This window comes from Centropristis striata, chromosome 14 (genome assembly GCF_030273125.1).
Source record: "Centropristis striata isolate RG_2023a ecotype Rhode Island chromosome 14, C.striata_1.0, whole genome shotgun sequence".
Lineage (NCBI taxonomy): Eukaryota > Metazoa > Chordata > Actinopteri > Perciformes > Serranidae > Centropristis > Centropristis striata.
Window position 1 is genome coordinate 13,906,333 of NC_081530.1, and position 15,806 is coordinate 13,922,138.

Consider the following 15,806-nt stretch of genomic DNA (forward strand, 5'->3'; position numbering starts at 1 on the left):
ATCATAGTGTACACACACTGGCAGTAGCCCCCATGGCCCTTTCACAGTTTCCCCAGAGGAAATTTTCTAGTTTTCATTATCATGCACATTTTACAAGAAGAAATTACTTGCATATTCCTTTCTGTAGTTCTCTGTTGCCAAATTCTCATTTGTCTATCAAGGTGCAGTGGTGTGACATAAAAACCCAACAGAATCACGTTCCTCTTTAAATATTTTTAAGACCAAGCTCAAACAATCCCTACAGATGTTCTAATCTCCTTTGTACCATTGTTTTGTTTATATTTTATTTGTATTTTTTATTTTCATCTAGCTATGTTATTTAAGTAAAGTATAGTTATTTATAGGTTTAACAGGGAGGGTTGCGTATAAGTTATATAAATAATATAAATAATATATATATTATATAAAATAATATAAAAGCCCAAATTATTTATATTATATATACTTTGGGCTTTTTGATCTTTCCTGCACGTTTCTTTTATCTGTTTCTTGTACTGTTCTTTCTTTGCACTTTGAGTTGCATTTATATGTATGAAAAGCGCTATATAAATAAAATTTGATTGATTGATTGATTGATTGATTGATTGATTTGTGATTGTATGTTTTTGCAAACAACAATTTAAAAAAAAGAAAAAAAAAGAAGGAAAACTCTTTTTGTGGTTGTGGGCAGGTTTGATGGTGACAGTCCTACCAGCTGAGAGGAGCAGGGGTATGGCTGTAAACACAGAGTGGTCTGGGCAGCAGCTTCAGGTCTGAATGGCTGTAGTCTCTGCCACAGCTCCTCAGTGATGAAGGGCATGAAGGGGGAGAGCAGGGCCAGAGATGTAGACACACAGTGATAGAGGACACTACTGGCCACGTGCCTCGCTCTGACACTGTGCTCTGTGTCAGTCTGAAGCACTGGCCCACCCTCCTGCTGGGCCAGCACAGGCTTCACATACTCCTACAACACACACACATCAGAAAAGGAAATGACAAACATTTCTACGACAGAGTAACTACTATTAAATCCGTGTATCATTCGTTCGTTGACTTCCGGGTCATGTGAACCCGACCAATTAAATATTAAAATCAAATTCAGTCCTGGTGAATCCATGTATCATTCGTTTTTTCCATTTTCAATTGGCAATCAAAAATCAAATAATGAAAAATTGACTGGTTATTTTGTTATTTGTTTTATTATAACACAAAAAAAACAGGACTGAATTTGATTTTAATATTTAATTGGTCGGGTTTACGTGACCAGGAAGTTTGACTGCGGTCAAGTGAGCCGCCACTCGCTTCTCCATAGTCAAACCAGCCGCCCCTATATAATGTAGTGCACCCGTATTGTGATCTTTATGGTAAATTGATTGAAACTGCTCAGAGCGAGCTGACATGAAGGATAAACACTTTACTGTCATTCTTTCTCATTTTTTTCAGTATAAAACTCTTACCAGCAGAGAGGAGATCAAGTATTAACTTTACATGAACACACAACAATTAAGTTGCGTCGCACCGAAAATGTATTCGTTGTGTCGACGTCCGGTTTTCAGTTTTCAGAATTGAAGTGTGGATTTTTAGCGCTGTGGGATATAGACTGCACAGTAAAATATTACATTATATTAAGAAATTATTAAAATTAAAATGTCTGTTTCCAGTCACTAATTCAACTTACAGGACTTTTCACTGTGGAATATCAGTTTAAAATGCACTTGAATATATACTGTACAGTAAATATTCAAGTGCATTGTATTATGAATTTTAATATAATGTAATATTTTACTGTACAGTCTATAGCCAAAGGTGTTTTGTAAAAAAAAAATCCACACTGAACAGTTCGGTGAATATCATGCAATTAATTTTATTACCATATTTATCTGGTATTTAGTCCTGATTGTGTAACACTTTATTCTGAAAACTGACAACCGCACGTCGACGCAACAAGTACATTTTCGGCGGGACACAATTTGATTATTACACGTGGTGTGTTCATGTAAAGTTAATACTTGATCTCCTCTCTGAGTTTTATACAGAAAAAAATGAGAAAGAATGACAGTAAAGTGTTTATCCTTCATGTCAGCTCGCTCTGAGCAGTCTCAGTGAATTTGCCATAAATATCACAATACGGGTGCACTACATTATATAGGGGCGGCTGGTTTGACTACGGAGAAGCGAGTGACGGCTCACTTGACCGCAGTCAAACTTCCTGGTCACTTCTGGTCACGTAAACCCGACCAATTAAATATTAAAATCAAATTAATTCCTGCTGTCCGTTTTTCCATTTCGTATTTTTGATCTGTCCTTTTTAGACTGAGCGTGAAGTAGATTACTGCTAATATAAAGGAAACAACTCATCTAATTTAAAATCTTTCTTACATGACATCAAAGTGGCCCTAATACAATGTGAAAATAATGCTCCTTAATAGAGGTGGGGGAAAAAATCGATATAGCATAGTGTTGCAATATTTTGCATGGCGATATTATATCGGTTCATGGCCGCCAAGTATTGATACTTTTTTATCATAATTAATGGAAATTATGAAGTGAATTTTATGGTACTTAAAATAAAATCAATTGTATTGTTGAAATGCTTTAATTGTTGTTATCAATACATGTTTGATATCAGTTGAGTTCAGTTTGACTGAATACTTTGTTGGCCAGTCTGTGGGTTTGACTCTCATTGTGGAGAAATAAAAAGACTGAAGTGAGATGAATAGACTAAGAATTTTCTCTGATTTGACAAAACAATTATTGATTGAATTGAATTTTGTGGACACAAAATCCAGTTAAACAGTAAAATAGCAATATATTGTACCGCAATACTCACCATAACGCAAAATGCTTAAAATCACAATAATATTGTATCATGACTCAAGTATCAGGATAAAATCGTATCGTGGTACCTCTGCTGATTCCCACCTCTAGAATACATATTGTTTTGCTTGGCTGTAATTCCTGTGAAATGGATTCAGTGCAGTCAATAAATTCTGAATTTCTCCAGTGACAGATATCGTGATAAATTCCCGAGAATGTAATAACCCTGATAATGTAATAAAAATCTGCACTTGAGTCCATTGAAAATGTAATAAAACCTGATAATGTAATAACTTCCCGATAATGTAATAAAGTGCATTTTCCAATAATGTAATACACTTTTTTTTTTACCAATAATGTAATCAAGTATAACATTAGTGGAAGGTTTTTGATCAAATCAAAGATGGCGGAAAATCCAATATGGCCGAAAAACCCCATTGAGGATGCATTGAGCTCGGATTGGCCCAAGGATTCCAGTGATACATCCTTTTTGAAAAACGGATGAACGGGTCAAAAGTTAATAATCATTCAACTTTGACCTGTTGGTGGCGCTAGAGCTCTTGAGCTAGAGTTGCCTACACAGTATCACCACTTCAACCCAAGTAATGGGTGGTCTGCTGCTAAATTATTACAATATTGCGGAATTATTATTATTATTATTATTATTATCAGGACTTTCGAAATGAAGGTTAATCTGATAATGTAATGTAATGTATGGGAAATGCACTTTATTACATTATCAGGAAGTTATTACATTATCAGGTTTTATTACATTTTCAATGGACTCTAGTGCAGATTTTTATTACATTATTGGGGTTATTACATTATCTGTAATTTATTACATTATCAGGTTCTACAGGCCAAACATCCAGTCAAGTCCGGTGAAGGTGAAAGCATGAATGTTGTAGATCTGCAGATAAGGGATATAATAATAATATAATAATAATGTTATAAAGTATAACATTAATGGAATGAAGGCTAACCTGATCATGTAATAACCTCCAGTGGGAGGTTATTACATGATCAGGTTGTTCTACAGCCCTACTCTTACCATGTAGACGTCACACAAGCTATGGACCCAGAAGGAATACAGTGCAGATGTGACAGTATGCAGCTCGTAAGCTTCAAAGGCCTGCTCACACTTTACTACTGTGCTGTAGAGTCTGGAACAGATCCAGCGGTCCATGCTGCTCAGAGCAGTCGTCTGAAAATTGGGAAAAAAAGAAAGAACTGTAAAAGGTAAGAAGTGTTTATAAAGTATATTCAATACATCTTACACTGCAAAAACCAGCTGGCAAAAAATGAGAAATAAATAACTAGAAGTAAGCAAATATACGCTTGAAACAAGTAAAATTTTCTGCCAGTGCAGTAAGTACATTTTTCTTTGTAAGAATTCTTTAAGTAATTAAAAATATCTAGGCAGATTAGATTGAAAAGCATGAAAAAGCTCACAATGTCAATCCTAAAAAGAAGACTTTACACAGGACTGAAATCTCTGTGAAGAGGGGTTATTGACTTGTTTTTGTTACAAGAAGGCACATGTTCTTAAAATAAGCACATGAAGCTTTGGTCAGTAGGTAAATTATACTCAAAACAAGATAATTAAGATACTATTGCTAGATATAAGAAGAAAATACTTGGTGAGCTTCATGTTTTTTGAAGTGTATTGACAAGGAATTATATGTTGTAAGTATATCTTCCTTCATTGTATCACTGCAGATCTGTCTGATTCACTGTGGATTCTGGATCCTTTACACTCAATAATCAACATCGTTGGTTTGGACCAGAATGTCTGTTTGATACACTGATTTTTCGTCTTTACTGCTTCAGTTAGATTTTTATTACCTCAAAACATATTTTAAGGAATACGCTAAATAGAGAAAAGATCTTCTGATTATCTGTGTAAAGTGTGTAAACACAACATAATTAGGCCAGCTTAAGAATGGAAGCAGGAGGAAACAGTTATTTAACTAAAGCATGTTGTATATAACTTTTAAACACAGAACACAAATAGAAAAACAACAGTTTGTGCTTTTAAGATGACCAAATGTAATTAAATTTGGTCTAAATGACCTGAAACAATAAAATTTGTCCAAAAAGGATTCATATTTGTTCGCATCTTCAGACAGTCTGTACTAATTACAGGGTTACTGTGAATCCTAAAAAGTCTGAAAAATAATTTACTTTAATACAGCATTAATTAGTTGTAAATCTTTTAAAAGTCTTAATAATGCTAAGACCTAGGAAGTACAATTTAATTAATTAATCTTTTTTGACAGTGCATTGTAAATGTCAAAATAATGTTTAATGGTAACATCTGTTTCTTTTAAATGATGAACTGAATGCCTCTAGTAATAAATTAATGTAGATCAGGATAGCAGAACCAACAACACTGGCTGAAATCATCACAATTCCTGTATTCAAGGTTGTGTTTATTTTATGAAAAATGTCAGCATGATGGGAAGCAGTGAGATACATCACCATGAAACATGCCAACATCTTCCCAGTTCTGTTCTACCTGCTGTGTCTGACAGCTGCACCAAGGGCAGCAGCTACAGATCTCTGAACATGCAGGCATACCCTGACTATTGTATTTTTGCACATGCTGCCTTCTAGAATTGCTTTGTTTAGTTATTTTATCTATGCTATTCTTAGATTTCTTATTGTTTGGCATTCATTGTGGAGAGCAATGAAAGAATTTCGTTGTACAGGGAAACATGTTTTCTTACTGTGCAATTGACAATAAACTTCTTCTCTGAACTTGAACTTAGACTTACTGTAGTGTCTGAACACCAATCATCAGTCAAGTCAAATAAGTCTGAGGTAACAACAAGCATTTGTGCAAAGTTTGAAATAGCCTTAAGCAACTGATATCGGACGAGGATGTATTTCTTTCTCCTTCACGCACGCACGCACGCACGCACGCACGCACACACGCACACACACACACACACACACACACACACACACACACACACACACACACACACACACACACACACACACACACACACACACACACACACACACACACACACACACACACACACACACAATTCAAAAATCAAATATTTATATCCGATTAAAATGCGATTAATTTCGATTAATTAATTACAAAGCCTCTAATTAATTAGATTAATTTTTTTAATCGAGTCCCGGCCCTAATATATATATATATATATATGTATATATATACAGTATATATATACATACACACACTACAGGCCAAAGGTTTGGAAGCAAGATCAAATCTGTACAAAAAAAGATCATAATTTCATTGCTATACTTCGCAAAAAAAACCAAACATGATTATTACACATTTTTACTATAATTATCATGTCTTTTGTTTCATATTGCTTAGACTTTGTGTATCCTTCTTTCCGTAATGTACAAATCTGTACTCTTGTTTCTTCAACAGCTGCTTCAATTTTAGCCATTTCTGTGGTAGTTTGTCAGAGATATGAACACAGTTAAGATTTATTGGGATTTTTGCATCCAAACTCTCAAAAGCCAAACAGCTAAAGTGAATAATGCAAGCTTTGATTTGTTTTTTACTTATGTATATATAATGTACACATTCGCTCAAGTCCAAACAAGAGACTGTCTGAAATGTAAATAAAACAGAGCTATATTTGCTAATGCTGTTTAACATATATTAAATTGAAAATTGAAAAAAAAATATATATGTTGTGTTCAAACTGATAAACTTTATTGCTAATTGTAAATATACACTCATTTGGTCTTTCATGCCTGCAACATGGTCCAAAAAAGTTGGGACAGTCTGGGCTTAAATTTGTCTCATTAATACCTGTAAACGCACAGAGGGTGATCTACAAATAGTCCTTGGTTTGCACACGTGTTTGCTATCCACAAATACAAATTTTTAATTTGTAACATGTATTTGGTTTTTTGTAAATATATTGTGTATTCGTAAATACCCAATTTTCCATTTGAAAAAAAAAAGGCATTTGTAAAACTGAAAATTCTGCTTGTGAAGTGTGATTCAGCATTTGTGGATCGCCAATCACACACGCATCTCTTTCCTCATGATGTATTTTTCAGACATTCTTGTCGAGATAATCCACAAACAGCTGGTGATTCGAGGCGGCAACCTCCGTGTCTGAGCTTGGAGGCAAACCAGGAAGTGCCTTAAGCTGCATTCTACCGAAAATTCCAGTAGGGGGTGCTAAGTTTGGCTGCAAAAAAAAATATCTGTCCATTTATTTAAGTGCAAAATGAGAAAACTTCTCACTTACCGCAGACATTTTTTTTAGGACAACACTATGGTCTCAATCACTAGTAAAAAATCTTCTTCAAGACAATTTGATGTTAATAGTTCTAATGAGGGCGCCATTTAAGAGAAAATAGAAAATAAAGAATCGTATGATTTGGGGCGTGGCAACCTTTGATTAACAAGGTCGCTAACAAGGCGAGCCATCATCGGGAGAGAAGCAGAACAATGCGTATCCACGGCAACATGTCAATAAAGTTATATATAACGTTATATAGATAGAAAAGAGGATGTTTACTGATTTGATCTCATAACTTTGACCCTTTCACTGTATTTTCACTTAATGACAGTTTATTTGAACGTTTTGGTCATTAAAATGTCTTGTTCAGAGTTTGGTTGGACTAACAGACACTCCAGGGAGTCGCTGTTTAGTTTTCTGAGGTCAGTAACATACATTTTGTTTTTGTTTGTTCCTAGCCAAAACTAACATCCCAGTCAATGCTCCAGTTAATGCTAACATGAATTAGTAGTGACTTCCCTCAGTCAGGTTGAAGTGTAGAGATCAGATCCCTCTTGCTCCTCCACAGTCCAGATATGGTCTGCTCCCCGTATCGGAAAGAAGATGGCGATGCAAGATGGTGACGAGTGTAACGCTGGACTCAATGCTTCCAACGGGCCGGGTGACGTCACGGGGACTACGTCCATTATTTATATACAGTCTATGGGTGATTCACAAATGGCCGTCCTCCTCAGCAGTAGGTTGCAGTGTTGTTATATGCATTGATGGAGCTATTTGGACTCTGCTTAAGGTGGACTTACACTTAACTTTCAATTTTGCGGTAAGGCCATGGTACATAAGTAAAATTATTTTTCCTTGACCTACATTACATTAGCACCTATACCAGGGGTAGGCAATCTGTGGCTCCAGAGCCACATGTGGCTCTTTAGGCCATCTACAGTGGCTCCCTGTGGCTTTGACCAAAAATTTGAAGCTTATATATGACATTAAAACATGTTTTTTTTTTTAGTTTTTAGTCAAGTTATATGTGCTTCATAGCTTACAAAAGTCTAAGGCCTGGCTTCTTAACCTCAAAATTTTGCCAACTGTCCAGACTTTCATTTACACTTGGGTCCTCAATGCTTCCTGATAAAATCATATCACTAAATGCTCATTATGACCTATTAGCAGTGCTGGTAGGCTAATTTAGACTTAGTAGGCTGTTTTATTGTCTTTGTAAGGGTTAAAATTAGGTTTGCGGCTCCATTTCAACATTTTTTCTCGATTTTGGCCAACAGTGGCTCTTTTGTCAATAAAGGTTGCCGACCCCTGACCTATACCGTGAAAATAAAATAAAACAATGATAACACTATCGCGACTTTTCCCGTTCAGGTTTAATTACCCTGCGCGGCCAGCAGAGCAGAGAAGAAAGAGCTATTTTGAGCATAGCTCGAGTCAGCGCTGCATGTAAATGTACTGACTGAGTTATGACAACATGGCCTGCTCCAAAAGATAGTTCAGACACGGACAGGGACGCCGCCAAAGTTTTCTACTGCAACCCCAGCTGCCGGCGTGGAAAAGCACCACCCCAACTAATTAACTAATTAATTGAAAAACGTTTCCGTGTCTGGCGTCCCTGTCCCTGTCTGAACCATCTCTTGGAGCAGGTGTACAGGAGACACATTTGCTAAACAGGGACATCCCCAAGCTCTGTAGGGGGGGATTTAATCAGGTTCATCACTCAAATTTTAATAGTAAGAGTCGGGGAGTGGCCATCCTCATACACAGGAATGTACAATTTATAGAGACAACTACAATAGAGGATAAACATGGTCGGTATATTATTGTAGTTGGAAAATTATTCAATATGCCAGTGGTGCTGGCAAACATATATGCACCCAATTGGGATAATGTTCAATTTTTTAAGGACCTATTCTCATTATTACCAAATTTGGATACTCATAATCTGATTCTCGGGGGAGACTTGAATTGTGTCCTAGATTCAACTCTGGACCGCTCTAGCCCAACATCTAATGTATTAAGCAAATCAGCACAATGCATTAACTCCTTCTGTAATGTATATGGTATATTTGATCCGTGGAGATATGTAAACCCAACATCCAGGCAGTACTCCTTTTACTCCCCACCACATCGGACATATACTAGGATTGACTATTTCTTATTAGATAATAAACTGACCCCTATAGTAACCGATATAGAATACTCAGGTATAGTAATATCCGATCATAGCCCAGTCATATTGAAACTTCACTTTCCTGAGAACACGCCACCTCAGAGAATGTGGCGCCTTAACAACAGGCTATTGGCAGATGATAATTTTACAAAATTTATAAACTCGCAAATAGTCTTTTTCTTAGAGTTTAATGATACTCCTGACATAAGTAGTGCCATTTTGTGGGAATCCTTAAAAGCTTATATACGAGGACAAATAATTTCATATAATGCTGGTGAAAGGAAAAGAAAGATGAAACGTACCACAGAATTGATAAAGGCCATAAAAGAAGTTGACCTAGCAAATTCTAGGGCTCCCTCTGAGGAGCTACGTAAAAAGCGTATTTTGCTCCAAACTGAATATGATATCTTAATAAATCAACGTGAGGAGGATCTATATCTTAGGTCGAGACAGGATCTCTATGAGCATGGTGAGCGCGCAAGTAAGCTCCTCAGCCACCAGCTGAAGCAATCAGCGGCTGCTGGTATGATAGTGGAGATAGGGGATAATTTGGGAAATAAAATTATAGATCAGAAAGGTATTAATAACCAATTTAAGTCTTTTTATAAGGATCTTTATACTTCAGAAGTAAATGACAGGGAGCGAGTGAAGAATTTTTTTGAAAATCTGGAAATGCCATCCTTAGAGAGGGCAGATAGGGATAGATTAGAGGGACCCCTGACTGCAAGGGAGATAGAGAATGCGATTCGAAATATGAAGACAGGTAAGGCGCCGGGCCCTGATGGGTTCCCAAGTGAATTTTATAAAACATTTGCTCCTAAACTAATACCCCTGCTTTGTAGAGTATATAAGGAGATCCTTGATAAAAAATCTTTACCTCAAACAATGTCACAGGCTATGATCTCTGTGCTCCTTAAGAAAAATAAGGAATCACTTAAATGTGAATCATACCGCCCAGTGAGTTTACTTGGATGTGATTATAAGATATTGACCAAAGCACTGGCAGCTAGGATTGAGCCTGTTATAAGTAAGGTAATACATCCTGACCAGACAGGGTTTGTTGCTGGCAGACAACTTTCCAGTAGTCTTCGTCGCCTTTTTAATGTGATGTACACTGCTGAGGATAACATTGAGCCTGAGATTGTGATATCCCTAGATGCCCACAAAGCCTTTGATAGAATAGAGTATTTCTATCTGTTCACGGCCCTTGAGAGATTTGGATTTGGTCCTAAATTTCGTTCGTGGATTGAGATAATATATGCGAACCCCCAAGCTATGGTAAGGACTAACAATGTAATATCTGAACCTTTTCCTCTGTTTCGGGGAACAAGGCAGGGGTGCCCTTTGTCACCCCTGCTCTTTGATGTGGCAATAGAGCCCCTTGCAATAATGCTGAGGAATGCTGCTGGACTGGGGGGAATACGCAGAGGGATGCAAAACCATAAACTTTCTCTATACGCTGATGACCCCTGTCACGAGCATCCCGGTGGCTCTTGGTGTTATCGAAGACTTTGGGAGGGTTTCAGGTTATAAAATTAACCTAGAAAAAAGTGTTCTTTTCCCAATTAATAAACAGGCAAGGAGACTATCATTCCAGGCCTATCCTTTTACAACACATAAAGATAAATTCACTTATTTGGGTGTTAATGTAACAAGTAAATATAAAGACTTATTTAATCATAACTTTAAAGTAGCATTAGATAAGGCAAAATTAGATATGGAAAGGTGGTCATCTCTCCCACTATCATTAGCAGGGAAGATAAATACTGTTAAAATGACTGTAATGCCACGGTTCCTGTATTTGTTCCAGACAATACCAATTTTCATTCCTAAATCATTTTTTAAAGAACTGAATAAATGTACATCCACCTTTATCTGGAAAAAAACAGTCCCCCGGATAAGAAGAGAGTTCCTTGAGAGACAGAGAGAAGAGGGAGGCCTGGCCCTACCAAATTATATGCATTATTATTGGGCGGCTAATATACATAAGCTGCTGTTTTGGGTCTCACAGTTAGATGATGATGAAACCCCAGTGTGGGTACATATGGAAAGATATGCATCTAGCCCATTGTTCCTACGCTCCCTGGTCTGCGCTCCTCTGCCCTTAAGCAAGCACCTCTACACAAACAACCCTGTTGTACATGACTCTATCAAAATCTGGGTCCAATTCAGAATACATTTTAAAAGCAGAAACGCTCTACTATCTGCTCCCGTCTATGGCAATCATTTGTTTTCCCCGGCCCTTGGGGGAACAGCGTTTAGGGAATGGTCTAGAGCTGGGGTGGAATGTGTTAAAAATCTTTTTAAAGATGGTGTATTTATGTCTGCTGCTCTGCTGGAGAAGGAATATGGAATTCCCTCAAAGAATAACTACCTCAGATACTTTCAGATTCGAGATTTTGTGAAAAAGACATTCTCCTCATCCCTTAAATTACCACAGAGTGGGTGGATAGATGGGCTATTGGACATGAACCCGACTCTTAAAGGGATGGTTTCTATGCTTTATGGGAATATCCAGAAGGTTGCTTCCCCATCCCTTGATTACATAAAAAGGAAATGGGAGGAAGAGTTAGAGTTGGACATATCGGAGGTTGATTGGAGATGGGCAGTGGAACTGATACACTCTTCTTCTATATGTGTTAGACACGGATTGATTCAGTTTAAGGTGCTACACAGACTTCATTTCACAAGGGAGAAACTGGCAAGAATTTACCAGGGAGCAGACCCGACTTGCCCTAGATGTAAACAGGTACCAGCCAACATATGTCACATGTTCTGGTCTTGTCCCAGGCTAAAAGAGTTTTGGACCAACATTTTCAAAACCTTCTCATCCATCTATAACAAAAATATAGAGCCTGGTCCTCTGGCAGCCATTTTTGGTGTGGCACCGGAGGAAACGCAATTAACGATTGCTCAAAGAAAAGCAATAGCATTCTCTTCATTGTTGGCCAGGAGATTGATCTTACTTAACTGGATAAAGGCAGCACCGCCAACTCACAAACGATGGGTAGAGGAGGTGATGGCACACCTTAAATTAGAACATCTTAGATTTACTTTACAGGGCAACACTAAGAGATACTCTAAAGTCTGGCAGCCTTTTATTTTTTATTTTGAACGTGAGTTTTCATCGGCTCCAACATAATTGGCAGCTTTTGTTACTGTTTTGTCTGTAGTTTAGACCTGTATTTGTGATGTATATTTTGAATCCTACTATTTTGTATTGAATTTGATGTTTGAATATGAAAATCAATAAAAACACTTTGATTATTGGAGCAGGTGTCTTTCCTCTCTGCTCTGCTGGCCGCGCAGGGTAATTAAATGTTTAACCAAACGGGCACAGTCGCGATAGTGTTATCATTATTTTCATTTTATTTTCAAGGTATAGGTGCTAATGTAATGTAGGGCAAGTAAAAATAATTTTACTTATGTACCATGGCTTTACCGCAAAATTGAAAGTTAAGTGTGACCCCTAAATCCCAATGAATGCGTCTGCGGCTGCAGATCCGTCTGCGGAGCGGTTACGCACTCATTATAATCAATGTGTGAGATTCAACCGACTCCAGATCCGCTGCGTAGTGAGTCCGACGTCGCACAGCCATCCGTCAGCCCTCGCAACACTTGCGCAGAGCTTCTATTTTTGTTGGACGACAGAGCACGGCGCATCAATTCAGCACAGAGCAGATCGTTCAGGGCAGGAAGTTGTGCACTGACACAAAATAAAACATCTGGTATATTTTCAAAATAAAGTACCTCGTGTTCACGGCGGATCGTATTTCACAACTTGAGGACGTGATAATGGGCGGGGACAGACTTGAAGTCAAAAGGTTAGAGGTTTTCACTCGTCTTTTCACCCCACTGACACCACTCACTCCGGTGCTTGTTGTAAACAAACAGAGATCGCTAAGTGAACACCTCCTGTAGCAGCAGCACATACACACTGTACTGCTAAAAAGCTAACTGTAGCTAAATGCCGCTAACGAGGTCGGCCAGCTTGTTAACAAGAGGCTCTTGTTAACAAGCTGGCCGACCTCGTTAGCGCTCGTAAAGACCGAGTCGCTGGATTTGTCTCCAGTCATTCATAAAGAGATGTTGATTCTCTTCCAGTTATATCAATTGATTACGCATGAATTCGCGAGATTTCGTGTGTCCTCGGGACTGACGGACTGTGGAGATATGCAGCCGTTGCGGACGGACGTAACGCATCCAGTGGAATCCCGGTGTAAATCCACCTTAAGCAGAGTCCAAACAATCGATCCATCAATGCATATAACAACGCTGCCACCTCCTGTTGAGGAGGGCGGGATATTTGTGAATCGCCAGCTGTGTGTTTGTGCATTCTCTCCACAAGAATGTCTCAAAAATACGTCACTGAGGAAAGAGATGCGTGTGTGTGATTGGTGATCCACAAATGGTGGTCTAATAAGTTTTCCATGACTATATATCAAAATAAGAATCCTTTGCTGTACCTCTTCCAGTGTTGCCACTGGCGTTGTGTTGTCACCCAGCACTCCCAGTGTGAATCTCAGTGTCTGCCACATTTTATTACAGAAGTGTCTGCTGCTCAGGACCTGAGAGATGGACAGACTGATGTCTTCACCTGATAAAGAGAAAAAAAAAAGATTCACAAATAGACGTTCAGTCTGTTTATTGGTTGGCTTGGATGTTCATTGAATAATTTGTAATATACATAAACGAATGTGGGAAGAAAATGCAAAGAAAAATTAAGTCTAGTTAAGCGGTCCATCCGAGAAAGAAATAATAAATAACTAATTTCAGGACAGGTAAGAATAACGTTATACTAAAGTTAACTTTGTTACAGTTATTTATTAGGCTAGACTAACTGTATGGACCAATTGCATAAGTCATCCATAATAAAGACGATATCCTCGCATGATTATATTTTTGTTTATTTTAACAGTAAGGCCTATTAGCCGTGTTTCCTTTAGGGGGAAGAGTGGCCACTGGGAAAGTCTCAGGCCACGCCATCTCAAATGGACGCTCACTCAGCGTGTCTCCATTAAAAATGTACGAGACTCCGGAGGTGACGTATGGTTTTTGATTGTAGCGTAATCGCTCAACAAAAGTTTCTACTATGACGTCACATATGCGACGGATTAAACATGGGCCACAGTCACTAACTGTGCACAATGTCAGGGGCAGATCATAAACAAACGGGCATGCTAACTATACACAAAGTGTCCGGTGCTTGTTGTAAACAGACAGAGATTACGAAGTGAACACCTCCTGCAGCAGCCCATACACACTAGGGCCGCAACGATTAAATTAACCTGATCGACAGCCATATTTCCATTTTAAAATGTGGCTCTCCTGCATATCTAATCAAGCACTTTCTACACCAGTAGTCCACCAACCACCAGGGGGCAGGGCCGTTTTTCTCCCCTAAAAAAAGCCTGGTTGCTGATTGGATAGAATGCTAAGATGGATGTGACATAGTACTGGACCCCACAACAACACCCGGCATTAGTAAAATCCGACTTAGCAACTTTGTTGCTATATTTAACGACTATTTTTCAAAAAAGTGATTTGCAACAAATCCAGCTACTTTTTCTGGTGTTATTGGAGACTTTTGGAGACTTGTTCTTAAGACTAAGAACGAGTTTCCAAAAGTCTCCAATAACTCCAGAGTAATGAGTAATGAGTAAGAACGAGTCGAAGCGGCACAGTCCTCCTGCAGCAGTGTTGGGCCTCGCAACGGGGCGTCAAATATGTTGGGGTATCTGGTTACAGATACCAATTGCCTCTATCACGGGTCACCAAAAATGTTATTAAGGATGGCTCTTTTATGAATCAATGATGACCTTGCACAGGGCGTCAAATATGTTAATAAAAGGGCATTATCATAAATGCTGTCCCTCCCATATCCTTATGGGAGGGATAGCATGAGAATGAACCTGAGCAACACTTATGAGGATCTCAAGTGTGGTTAGATGGCTATAAGAATTACTAATAATAATCATAAATAATTATTAATTATAAGAAATGATATGACTTGGTTTGCTCTAAGTCATAGCTTGTTGGGGCACCATCTGTAAAACAGAAAAATATAGCCAATTCACCTAAATCAGTCTCATAAAGTTACTAAACTATCAATTTGGAACACTGATTATTAATTATGAATATAATTATAATCAAATTACCACATTAATATTTTGTAGTGGTTGAAGGAATCGTGAATTCTTGTCACAGCAGAGGTCAGCATATTGTTCATAATGTACAACATTAAATAGACAGCATTTGTAATCAAAAGGTATTTATTCTAGTAAAGTAAAGCAAATAAAGGTACTCATCAATAAAGTAAAGAAAGCTACATTACAAACTAGAAAATTTCCCCTGGGGAAATTCTGAAAGGGCCACGGGGGCTACTGCCGGTATGTGTACACTATGATGAGATTCTTCAGAGATTTCAAACTATGCCCTTTAACCTAAAAATGTGTGTGTGTGTGTGTGTGTGTGTGTGGCAAAAATCGCATGAAATTACCTGTGTGTGTGTAATTAAAATCGCATAAAGTTACCTGTGTGTGTGTTTGAAGCATGTGTATGCATGTGTGAGGAGTGTGCGTGCTTAC

At 38.0% G+C, this 15,806-nt stretch overlaps 1 protein-coding gene across 3 annotated transcripts in view; it reads right to left on the reverse strand.

Moving 5' to 3' along the window:
• vars2 (valyl-tRNA synthetase 2, mitochondrial) overlaps nucleotides 1-15,806 on the reverse strand; it is a 59,250-nt gene that overhangs the window by 16,116 nt on the left and 27,328 nt on the right. For all 3 annotated transcript variants that reach the window (XM_059350308.1, XM_059350309.1, XM_059350310.1), the window contains exons 24-26: nucleotides 13,686-13,816; nucleotides 3,848-4,000; nucleotides 692-943 (exon numbers count right to left, since the gene is read on the reverse strand). In XM_059350308.1, the coding sequence (XP_059206291.1) occupies nucleotides 692-943; nucleotides 3,848-4,000; nucleotides 13,686-13,816 (536 nt within the window). The remainder of the gene's footprint in view (nucleotides 1-691; nucleotides 944-3,847; nucleotides 4,001-13,685; nucleotides 13,817-15,806) is intronic.